Genomic DNA, 12,347 nt, shown 5'->3' on the forward strand with positions numbered 1-12,347 from the left:
ATGGAAGGAGTGTTGTATGGCATTGAAGCTTGTCTGGAGGTTTGTTAACACAGTGTCCAAATATGGGCCATAAGTATATAGAATGTTGTCGTCTGCGTTGAGGTGGATCAGAGAATCACCAGCAGCAAGAGCGACATCATTGATGTACAGAGAAGAGAGTCGGCCTGAGAATTGAACCCTGTGGCATCCCCATAGAGACTGCCAGAGGCCCGGACAACAGGCCCTCCAATTTGACACACTAAACTCTATCTGAGAAGTAATTGGTGAACCAGGCGAGGCAGTCATTTGAGAAACCAAGGCTGTTGAGTCTGCCGATAATAATGCGGGGATTGACAGAGTCGAAAGCCTTGGCCAGGTCGATGAAGACGGCTGCACAGTATTGTCTTATCGATGGCGGTTATGATATCGTTTAGGACCTTGAGCGCGTGGCTGAGGAAACCAGATGACGAGCTCGGAAACCAGATTGCGTAGTAGATAATGTACGGTGGGTTTCGAAATGGTCTGTAATCTGTTTGTTAACTTGGCTTTTGAAGACTAAAGAAAGGCAGGGTAGGATGGATATAGGTCTGTAGCAGTTTGGGTCTAGAGTGTAACCCCCTTTGAAGAGGGGGATGACCGCGGCAGCTTTCCAATCTTTAGGGATCTCAGACATTACAAAAGAGAGGTTGAACAGGCTAGTAATAGGGGTTGCAACAATTGCGGTGGATAATTTTAGAAAGAGATGATCCAGATTGTCAAGCCCAGCTGATTTGTAGGGATCCAGATTTTGCAGCTCTTTCAGAACATCAGCAATCTGGATTTGGGGGAAGGAGAAATGTTGGAGGTTTGGGCAAGTTGCTGTGGGGGGTGCAGAGCTGGGTTGGTCCTGGTTGGTCCCTGAATGGGAGATTAGGTGGTGTTGGAGAGCCAGTAAGAGGTGCTCTCTCCTCGGATTGCAAAAAAAAATATCCCAAGGCAGTGATTGGGGACTTTGCCCTGTGTAGGGTGCTGTCTTTTGGATGGGACATTAAACATGTGTCCTGACTCTCTGTGGTCACTAAAGATCCCTTGGCACTTAACACCCCTACTCTTATGATAACACAAGTGTCCTGGCTAAATTCCCAATCTGTCTCTCATACCATCACGGTCACCTAATCATCCCCAAGCTTACAATTGGCTCATTCATCTCCCCTCCTCTCCCCTGTAACTATTCCCCATGCTGTTGCTTTCAATGAGAATGTGTTCTCAGTCAACTTACCTGGTAAGGGTAAAATAAATGAAAACTATTGCAATGGTATTGGACTTCAGGTAGCTCAGGACTAGTATTAAGTAATTATCTCAAATTGCAGCATTTCCAGCAGAATGACTGTTGAATTCTAAACCCTGGAAAACGGTGTAACAGTATTTCTGTGACGACAAGCTGTGTTGCTCCTTCCACATGACCCTGGGGTTTTCAAATGGCTAACTGTTGCTCAGAATCCGCCACGGAGAGAGGAGTGGGGAGACAGAATTGCTTGGAATCGCTTGCCACAAGTGTCTGTCAATCAGGGGATTTTTCCCATGTTGCCACAATCATGAAGTAGAGCAGAATTTGTGAGAGCAAATATATATATTTTTTTTGGATTGGTGGGAAATTCAATTGATCTGGCAAGGGATGAAAAAATGCAATTATTTAAGCCCCCTCCACTGAAGTCCACAACAATAAGATATATTTAGTCTTTTGTCAAATCTGAGGTAGTAAATTGGGCTATAACAGGTTTGTTTGATAGAGGAGACAACAGAAGTTCTGTATGGAGGAGTTTTATACTGTGTTCTGAAAACAGGAGTCTTGGTCGTTCCACCTCCAGAAAGCACCAGAAAGAGGATGGAAACCATCAGGTTGTTCTGAAAACAGGAGTCTTGGTCGTTCCACCTCCAGAAAGACGATGGAAACCATCAGGTTGTTCTGAAAACAGGAGTCTTGGTCGTTCCACCTCCAGAAAGACGATGGAAACCACCAGGTTGTTCTGAAAACAGGAGTCTTGGTCGTTCCACCTCCAGAAAGACGATGGAAACCATCAGGTTGTTCTGAAAACAGGAGTCTTGGTCGTTCCACCTCCAGAAAGACGATGGAAACCACCAGGTTGTTCTGAAAACAGGACTCTTGGTCGTTCCACCTCCAGAAAGACGATGGAAACCACCAGGTTGTTCTGAAAACAGGACTCTTGGTCGTTCCACCTCCAGAAAGCACCAGAAAGACGATGGAAACCCAGGTTGTTCTGAAAACAGGAGTCTTGGTCGTTCCACCTCCAGAAAGCACCAGAAAGACGATGGAAACCCAGGTTGTTCTGAATTCCTTTCTGTTGTTAGAAACGGATACAATTCCTGCAATATTATTGTTACAATATCATTTGATCTCTGAGAAATTAAGCTAATTGTTAGCACCCAAATTGGCCATTTTATTTTATAGGATTCATGTACTATTCAATAAATATAGTACCTAAGATTCGATTTGGACCAAAATTTTTCTAACAAGGAGTAATAATGATTTAATTTTTTGAATTCATCATGTATGATACAACGTAAATATACACTATATACGGTGCCAGTCAAAAGTTTGGACACCTACTCATTCCAGGATTTTTCTTTATTTTTACTTTATTTTTTTATTTTTTATTTTTATAAATTTATCCCCTTTTCTCCCCAATTTTTGTGGTATCCAATCGCTAGTAATTACTATCTTGTCTCATCGCTACAACTCCCATACAGGCTCGGGAGAGACGAAGGTCGAAAGCCACGCGTCCTCCGAAGCACAACCCAACCAAGCCGCACTGCTTCTTTAACACAGCGTGCCTCCAACCCGGAAGCCAGCCGCACCAATGTGTCGGAGGAAACACCGTGCACCTGGCCCCCTTGGTTAGCGCGCACTGCGCCCGGCCCGCCACAGGAGTCGCTGGAGCGTGATGAGACAAGGATATCCCTACCGGCCAAACCCTCCCTAACCCGGACGGCGCTAGCCCAATTGTGCGTCGGCCCACGGACCTCCCGGTCGCGGCCGGCTGCAACAGAGCCTGGGCGCGAACCCAGAGACTCTGGTGGCGCAGCTAGCACTGCGATGCAGTGCCCTAGACCACTGCGCCACCCGGGAGGCCTATTTTTACTTTATTTCTACATTGTAGAATAATAGTGAAGACATCAAAACTATGAAATAACACATATGGAATCATGAAGTAACCAAAAAAGTGTTAAACAAATATATATTTTATATTTGAGATTATTCAAAGTAGCCACCCTTTGCCTTGTTGACAGCTTTGCACACTCTTGGAATTCTCTCAACCAGCTTCATGAAGTATTCAGCTGGAATGCATTTCAATTAACTGGTGTGCCTTGTTAAAAGTGAATGCGTTTGTGCCAATCAGTTGTGACGAGGTAGGGTTGGTATACAGAAGATAGCCCTATTTAGTAAAAGACCAACTCCATATTATGGCAAGAACAGCTCAAATAATCAAAGAGAAACGATAGTCCATCATTACTTTTAAGACATGAAAGCCAGTCAATCATGAACATTTCAAGAACTTTGAACGTTTCTTGAAGTGCAGTCACAAAAACCGTCAAGCGCTATGATGAAACTGGCTCTCATGAGGACCGCCACAGGAAAAGAAGACCCAGAGTTACCTCTGCTTCAGAGGATAAGTTCATTAGAGTTACCAGCATCAGAAATTGCAGCCCAAAGTAACAGACACATCTCAACAGCAACTGTTCAGAGGAGACTGTGTGAATCAGACCTTCATGGTCGAATTGCTGCAAAGAAACGGATACTAAAGGACACCAATAATAAGAAGACTTGCTTGGCCCAAGAAACATGAGCAATGGACATTGGACTGGTGGAAATCTGTCCTTTGGTCTGATGAGTCCAAATTTGAGATCTTGTCTTTGTGAGACGCAGAGTAGGTGAACAGATGATCTCTGTATGTGTGGTTCCCACCGTGAAGCATGGAGGTGGTGGTGTGGGGGTGTTTTGCTGGTGACACTGTCAGGGGTTTATTTAGAATTCAAAGCACACTGACCCAGCATGGCTACCACAGCATTCTGCAGCGACCATCCCATCTGGTTTGCGCTTAGTGGGACTATTATTTGTTTTTCAACAGGACAATGACCCAACACACCTTCAGGCTGTGTAAGGGTTATTTGCAAGAAGGAGAGTGATGGAGTGCTGTATCAGATGACCTGGCCTCCCCAATCACCCGACCTCTACCCAATTGAGATGGTTTGGGATGAGTTGGACCGCGGAGTGAAGGAAAAGCAGCCAACAAGTGCTCAGCATATGTGGGAACTCCTTCAAGACTGTTGAAAAAGCATTCCTCATGAAGCTGGTTGAGAGAATGCCAAGAGTGTGCAAAGCTGTCATTAAGGCTGAAGGTGGCTACTTTTTTAGTCACATGATTCCATGTGCGTTATTTCATAGTTTTGATGTCTTTACTATTATTCTGCAATGTAGAAAATAGTAAAAAAAAAGGAACCCCCCTTTTTTATAACCCTTATTTTACCAGGTAAGTTGACTGAGAACACATTCCCATTTACAGCAACGACCTGGGGAATAGTTACAGGGGAGAGGGGGGATGAATGAGCCAATTGTAAGCTGGGGATGATTAGGTGACCGTGATGGTATGAGAGCCAGATTGGGAATACAGTGTGTCCAAACTTTTGACTGATTTTGTGTGTGTGTGTGTGTGTGTGTGTGTGTGTGTGTGTGTGTGTGTGTGTGTGTGTGTGTGTGTGTGTGTGTGTGTGTGTGTGTGTGTGTGTGTGTGTGTGTGTGTGTGTGTGTGTGTGTGTGTGTGTGTGTGTGTGTGTGTGTGTATAAAAAAAGTAGATACTCTAGTTTGGGTTCACTTAGAAAATGTCATTGTTTTTGAAAGAAAATCACTTTTTTTTCAAAAACATTAAAATAACTTCAAATTGATCAGAAATACAGTGTAGACATTGCTAATGTCGTAAATGACTATTGTAGCTTGAAACGGCAGATTTTTAATGGAATATCTACATAGGTGTACAGAGGCCCATTTATCAGCAACCATCACTCCTGTGTTCCAATGGCACGTTGTGTTAGCTAATCCAAATGTATAATTTTAAAAGGCTAATTGATCATTAGAAAACCCTTTTGCAATTATGTTAGTACAGCTGAAAACTGTTGTGCTGATTAAAGAAGCAATTAAACTGGCCTTCTTTAGACTAGTTGAGTATCTGGAGCATCAGCATTTGTGGGTTCGATTACAGACTCAATATGGCCAGAAACAAAGTACTTTCTCTGAAACTCGTCAGTCTATTCTTGTTCTGAGAAATGAAGGCTTCCATGCGAGAAATTGCCAAGAAACGGAAGATCTCGTACAATGCTGTGTACTACTCCCTTCACAGAACAGCGCAAACTGGCTCTAACCAGAATAGAAAGAGGAGTGGGAGGCCCCGGTGCACAACTGAGCAAGAGGACAAGTACATTAGGGTGTCTAGTTTGAGAAACAGACGCCTCACAAGTCCTCAACTGACAGCGTCATTAAATGGTACCTGAAAAACACCAGTCTCAACGTCAACAGTGAAGAGGCGACTCCGGGATGCTGGCCTTCTAGGCAGAGTTCCTCTGTGCAGCGTCTGTGTTCTTTTGCCCATCTTAATCTTATCTTTTTATTGGCCAGTCTGAGATATGGCTTTTTCTTTGCAACTCTGTCTAGAAGGCCAGCATCCCGGAGTCGCCTCTTCACTGTTGACGTCCAGACTGGTGTTGTGCACCAGATTTGAGAGAAATAAGCTTTTTGTGCGTATGGAACATTTCTGGGATCTTTTATTTCAACTCATGAAACATGGGACCAACACTGTACATGTTGCGTTTATATTTTTGTTGAATATAAATGTGGTTTTGTAATATTTTCTGTGGAAATTAATTAGTCCTTGTGCATTGAGTTGTATGGCTTGTATACCTTTGCAGTGATTGGCTTTTGTTTATCATACATTTTAAAGTGAAACATCTGAGTCTTGACGTCACTCTGCCATGGACCTGCCCAGATTCTTTTGGAACAAGTACCATATAAGAAGGGTGTTACTGAAGGACAATGAAAAGACAGCAGAGCAGCGAGTGGACATTTTGTAATCACGTCTCATCCTGCTGAAATCCTCCGACTTCGGTTCGTTTAATTAAGTGTGGAATTAGAGACAGTTCACCAGAAAGGCAGTTCTCAGAATAGCTCTGGCATCCTGCTTGCCTTAGAATCATCAACTGTCATTTCAAGCAGCACAAAAAGTCTTATTAGATTCTATGGTGTCTTTTCAACACGGTCTTTCCCTGACATTGCAGGATAGAGTTCTTAAAATCGCAGATTGATCAAATCAAATTAAAGTTTATTTGTCACATGCGCCGAATACAACAGGTATAGATAGACCTTACAGTGAATTGCTTACTTACAGGCTCTAACCAATAGTGCAAAATAAGGTATTGGATGAACAATAGGTAGGTAAAGGAATAAAACAACAGTAAAAAGACAGGCTATATACAGTAAGTAGCGAGGCTATAAAAGTAGCGAGGCTACATACAGACACCGGTTAGTCAGGCTGATTGAGGTAGTATGTACATGTAGATATGGTTAAAGTGACTATGAATATATGATGAACAGAGAGTAGCAGCAGATTGATAGTCAGACAGCCTAAGTGTTTATCAGGTAGAACCCATCCATTTTTGCAGTATGTAGGACTGGATTCTTCCTGGTTCTGTGGCCTCAAGTTTTCTAGTTGGGATTGTATTTGACGGGAATGCTTGCCCCTCTCAGCAGGCTCAAGCCCTGTGACTAAAGGATTAGACCAGACTACTAAAGAGTTATTTTTATTTATTTATTTATCCCCCCCCCACCCCCTGTCTGACCATCTGGCTTCACAACCAATCAAACGCAGACGTAGAATTTTACCCTGCTGCTGGCCGAGCATGTCGAGAGTTCAACAGAACACTGCAACACAGCCAGAGCTATAGTAGCTAGAGCAAGGAAGGAGCCAATGCTGAAAACTGTGGCTAATCCACTGGCTATATCCTGTTTCCTGTGAAGGGAAGATTTTGTTTGTTGTAAAGTTACATTTTTGTTGTTATTTACCTTTCCATTTCTAGAATAATGCCAAAGCAGAGTATCTAAAATGGTAATGTACTTTGTTTATGGGACGTGTCATGCATCTCAGACTATGCAAACATCTCGAGTGCATCACGCTCTTTCTTTCTGTGTGTGTGTGTGTGTGTGTGTGTGTGTGTGTGTGTGTGTGTGTGTGTGTGTGTGTGTGTGTGTGTGTGTGAATTAGCCTTCCATTGTCATGAAGGAGCAAAAGGGTTCCGCCAAGGCATTCATATGATAAGTGCCTTGAAAAGAGGGCTTGTGAAGGAGAAGCTCCTCTTCCGGCACACGAGTTGTTTTTGACCTAGTGTTAGGAAATCAAAAGTGGCAAAGGGCTGTGATCTGCCTCAATGGAGGCAAAGGGCTGTGATCTGCCTCAATGGAGGCAAAGGGCTGTGATCTGCCTCAACGGAGGCAAAGGGCTGTGATCTGCCTCAATGGAGGCAAAGGGCTGTGATCTGCCTCAATGGAGGCAAAGGGCTGTGATCTGCCTCAATGGAGGCAAAGGGCTGTGATCTGCCTCAATGGAGGCAAAGGGCTGTGATCTGCCTCAATGGAGGCAATGTGTGTCGGGGCCCATAAAATGCCTGGGTCTTGTTTCACTCTTTATTGGTCTGTCACGTGTAAAAAAAAAAATATGCTTGTGTGGGGAATACCAATAACTCAGAACAAACAGGTTAAGAAGAAGGCCATTGCTAGAGAGTCTCTTTTTGCCTTACATTTTGGTCCGCTTGATCGTACAGGCTGGCTAAGATGAACCAGAACTTAGGCCTAAGTGTCTTTTTGTTTAGTCAGGTCCTCCCACCCCCACTGATTTTATGAATGCTAATCTATTTGTATGTCGTATTAAACGTCTCACAGCGGAGAGGTAGCCTAATAAGATCATGGTTGCTTCATCAAGACCTTCATTACAGATCATTAATGCTGACACTGGTTTTTTTCTTCTCCCCCATTAGTTTATATAGAGCAAAGTGGGTAAGTGGGCTTTGATGCCGGCAGTAGAAGTCAACCTTGTTTTGGTGCTTTTGTTGACTGCAGTGGATTGATATGTCATGGTGTTAATTAGACTAAATATCCGGTGAGGGAGGAGCCTGGAGCTTGATCTCTGGGGAAGGCTTTGTGGCTTTGATGATTTCAGAGGTCTCTTTAGTCCTGCCTGACGTCAACCTGCTGGTAAAAGAGGAAATGGACTCCATATGTGTTTGGTGTTTTGCAGAAACCTCACCCTCCCTGGCAAAGCCGCCATGTGCCTTGTAAACCTAAAGGCTGCTTTCTCCCTGAACTTGAGAGTGCATCGAGGAAGCTTGGTTATTGTTTTCAGGAATGGTACAGTTTATGATATGCAAAGCTATTGCACCTTCAAATTAGGTCAAATACACACTACACATTAGATCAACGAGACTACACATTAGATCAACGAGACTACACATTAGGTCAATGAGCTACAGAGACTACACATTAGGTCAACGAGACTACACATTAGGTCAACGAGCTACAGAGACTACAGATTAGATCAACGAGACTACACATTAGGTCAACGAGCTACAGAGACTACAGATTAGATCAACGAGACTACACTTTAGGTCAACGAGACTACACTTTAGGTCAACGAGACTACACTTTAGGTCAACGAGCTACAGAGACTACACATTAGATCAATGAGACTACACATTAGGTCAGCAAGCTACAGAGACTACAGATTAGATCAACGAGACTACACATTAGGTCAACGAGCTACAGAGACTACACATTAGGTCAACGAGCTACAGAGACTACACATTAGGTCAACGAGCTACAGAGACTACACATTAGGTCAACGAGCTACAGAGACTACACATTAGGTCAACGAGCTACAGAGACTACACATTAGGTCAACGAGCTACAGAGACTACACATTAGGTCAACGAGCTACAGAGACTACACATTAGGTCAACGAGCTACAGAGACTACACATTAGGTCAACGAGCTACAGAGACTACACATTAGGTCAACGAGCTACAGAGACTACACATTAGGTCAACGAGCTACAGAGACTACACATTAGGTCAACGAGCTACAGAGACTACACATTAGATCAACGAGCTACAGAGACTACACATTAGATCAACGAGCTACAGAGACTACACATTAGGTCAACGAGCTACAGAGACTACACATTAGATCAACGAGCTACAGAGACTACACATTAGATCAACGAGCTACAGAGACTACACATTAGATCAACGAGACAAAACATTGCCAGAAGGACTTTCCCTCAGGCACCTGTTTAGGAATAATTATTTGTACACATTGTCTGAAAGTGCTTTGTAGGTTTACAATACTTTATGAAAGTGGATACCGTCTTGCCTGCCAGACCTTCCTGTGTGTTACAAGATTCGAATATCTGATGATCTCATTATAGTTTATCTTGGAATGTTAGAGCTTGAATTTTGACTGCGTACTTTTCACACATTTTCTCTTCCTCTCTTTACAGAGCAAACAATGTGGGTTACTGGGAAGGGGATACGGAGAAGACCCTAAAGCTGCTGTAAGCCTTCTCCCACTGCCTCCAGTGGTCTGAGAAGGTCAGACTTAGCTGTGGCGCGCCTGGGCCGCTGGCACTAAGATGTCCCTAAGCAGTGGCACTGCAGGCGGGAAAGGTGTGGACTCTAATGCAGTGGACACTTATGACAGCGGCGACGAATGGGATATAGGTGTTGGCAATCTGATCATTGACCTTGACGCAGACCTAGAAAAGGACAAACTTGAGATGTCTGGTACTAAAGACGGTGGGGGCATGGCTGCCCCTCCCAGCGCTGTAGCAGCTCTACCGGACAACATTACATTTGTTAGCCCCGTACCCGCTGCTCAAGGCAAAGAGAGTAAACCCAAATCAAAGCGTAGTAAGAGCTCAAAGGACAGTGGCAAGGCCTTGGCCTCAGACGGGGCCAAGAAAGAGGCCCAGGTGCGAACCCAGGGTGAGGTCACAGGATCCGCCATTGGTACAGGTTCCACGGCAAACACCAACTCTGGAAAGGGTGTCGAGAAGAGCAGCAAAGCCTCCCGGAATGTTCCTGGTGGAAAGAAAGACAAAGAGGGTGGTTCTGGGAAAACTAAGAAGGAGAGAAGTGAATTTGTGGCTACTACTGAGAAGGATGTAGGTGCCCTAGTTTTGCCTTTGGCATGTCGTGGCGTTCCATTTGAGGGTACGCAAAATACAGACTTGGCTGTGACTGAGCAACTTGGGAATATCGCCCTGGATTCCACACGGATTGTTGTACCACCGTTAGCCATTAGAAGTGAGCCAGAGGAGATGGACAACGGCGAATGCAGAAACCTGAAGAAAATGACAAGTGAAAAGGTACGAAACAAGCCGTCTCATGTCTTCGTTTTGCGTTTGGCTGCTAATCAACTGATTTGAACGATGGCAGATGTTTGTTTGCTGCTGGAGTATTAGTATGTCTAGCTCATCGTGACCAAGTGATTTAGGAGATTTTAATGTAGCACTTTGCTTTCAAGTGGAGTGAGCAACAGACGTAATCTAGTTCTCTGTGTGGGGGGATAAGAGCTTTGTGCTGTCTCGAAACCTCTCATGTAATCACTGAATTTGATGGGTGTTAAGCAGTGCATGGGGCTCCATCTTAGCGCTAATGTCTCCTCCTCAGGGGACTTTTACGCTGCTGTACACACCCCGTAGCCCAGAAAAAAGTGAATTATGTTCCGCAAGACACAACATTGGCATCAGTCTGTAGCACTACATACCATAGATTCCTGTCCTCTGTTTGCTAGTCATTTCAGCAATGGGTTACTGCTCAGGCCCTTCACTGCCATTAGGATTTGCAAACCTGGTGTTCTCAGGCACTCAAATTGGCAGACTTGTTTTTACAAGGCTATGGGTTGCTTGTGGACATAGCGAGGGGGTGGAAGGCTTCAGGGTGCCAGATGTCAGAGATGTGAGAAGCCAGGGTTCCGCAGTTCTCTGATAAGGTTCCTGACAAGGTCCCTGGAGGGTTTTGTAAAGCCATCTCGTGAAGAGGCTTTGCACCAGGAGATCAGTTCCACCCGTCGGCCGTATGTCACCGCCAGGCGCTGAGACTAAAGTGAAGCTCCAGGGGTAGTGTCCGATGTCTTGTCCTGGCAACAGATCCGCTTTTTCCAGCCTTGCACTTAGTCAGCGGGGGGTCGGGGGGGGGGGGGGGGGGGGGGGGCACACTTTCAGGCTAAAGTTACCCATTAGACATAATTACTGGCTACCCATCTCCAAGTCATGACGAGAGTATGCTTTTTAAAGTGTCCATCGGATGGCACTTGGTGGATCGACGGGAGAAGGTATCAAAGGTTGTCACTTTGAGCTGTGTGATAGCTACTTCTACTGTAATTAAGAGTCCATCCGGATCCCACTTAGTCTTAGTTCAGTCATAACATATTAAAAATACATTTAAAAACGAATGACAGCTGTGATGGAAACAGGAAGTTTCAGTATAATTTTATAAATGCCGACAGATTATTTGTTAGTTCGACATGGAGGGATCTTTTGTTTTTGTCTGTAAAATGTATTACGTGAGAAATGATGGTGAAAACGCCTTTATGCACAAATATTGTTGTAATAATAATATTGAAGTAAACTGATGATATGGAGTCACGTGATGACATGTTGCGCTGTCCTCTCACTACGACTCATCCAGAAACATACAGTTTATTAGGCTACAGATGAAATAAATGATGATGAACTTCACAGGGAGGTGAAAGAGCAAGATGATGATGAGCTTGATGCTCCTTTCCAATAAATAACCAGGGTCTTATTCTGGTGACATGATCATCGATGCTTGGCTGACGTTTTCACAAACTAACATTCTGTCTCTTAACCATAATAATCTCATCATGTAGACTAGCCTGCCTGCACTGTATCTGCCAGTTGTTGGCTTAGAGTTTAGGCACCAAGACCAGAGGAGGCACATTCCCTATTTAACACAACAGTTTGTGACAAACCTATCAGTAGAGTTCAACTTTAGATGTTTATTCAGTACATGAAAACAAAAGCGAAAAAAAGTACATTTTTGTGTGTACTATGTCATCACGCACTGACTTTTATCCGCATCAAGTCCACAGGTGGGAAAAGGTGCATATTTTCTTTATACGAATTGTAGAATATTCACATTAAAATCGGTTGCCAATTGGATGGAACACTCCACTGAGAGGTTTTTCTGCTTCCGCTGTATTGAAGAGGCCATCTGCATCCCACTGAGAGGGTTTTCTACTTCCACTGTA

General features: G+C 44.1%; 1 protein-coding gene across 2 annotated transcripts in view; it reads left to right on the forward strand.

The window, feature by feature from the left end:
• The window catches only part of LOC129854930 (zinc finger protein 609-like), a 211,010-nt gene that overhangs the window by 51,020 nt on the left and 147,643 nt on the right, over positions 1 to 12,347 (forward strand). For both annotated transcript variants that reach the window (XM_055922116.1, XM_055922117.1), the window contains exon 2: positions 9,574 to 10,440. In XM_055922116.1, coding sequence (XP_055778091.1) covers positions 9,706 to 10,440 — 735 coding nt within the window. In that variant the 5' untranslated portion in view covers positions 9,574 to 9,705. The remainder of the gene's footprint in view (positions 1 to 9,573; positions 10,441 to 12,347) is intronic.

The sequence above is a fragment of the Salvelinus fontinalis genome, chromosome 5, assembly GCF_029448725.1.
Source record: "Salvelinus fontinalis isolate EN_2023a chromosome 5, ASM2944872v1, whole genome shotgun sequence".
In the NCBI taxonomy this organism is placed as follows: domain Eukaryota; kingdom Metazoa; phylum Chordata; class Actinopteri; order Salmoniformes; family Salmonidae; genus Salvelinus; species Salvelinus fontinalis.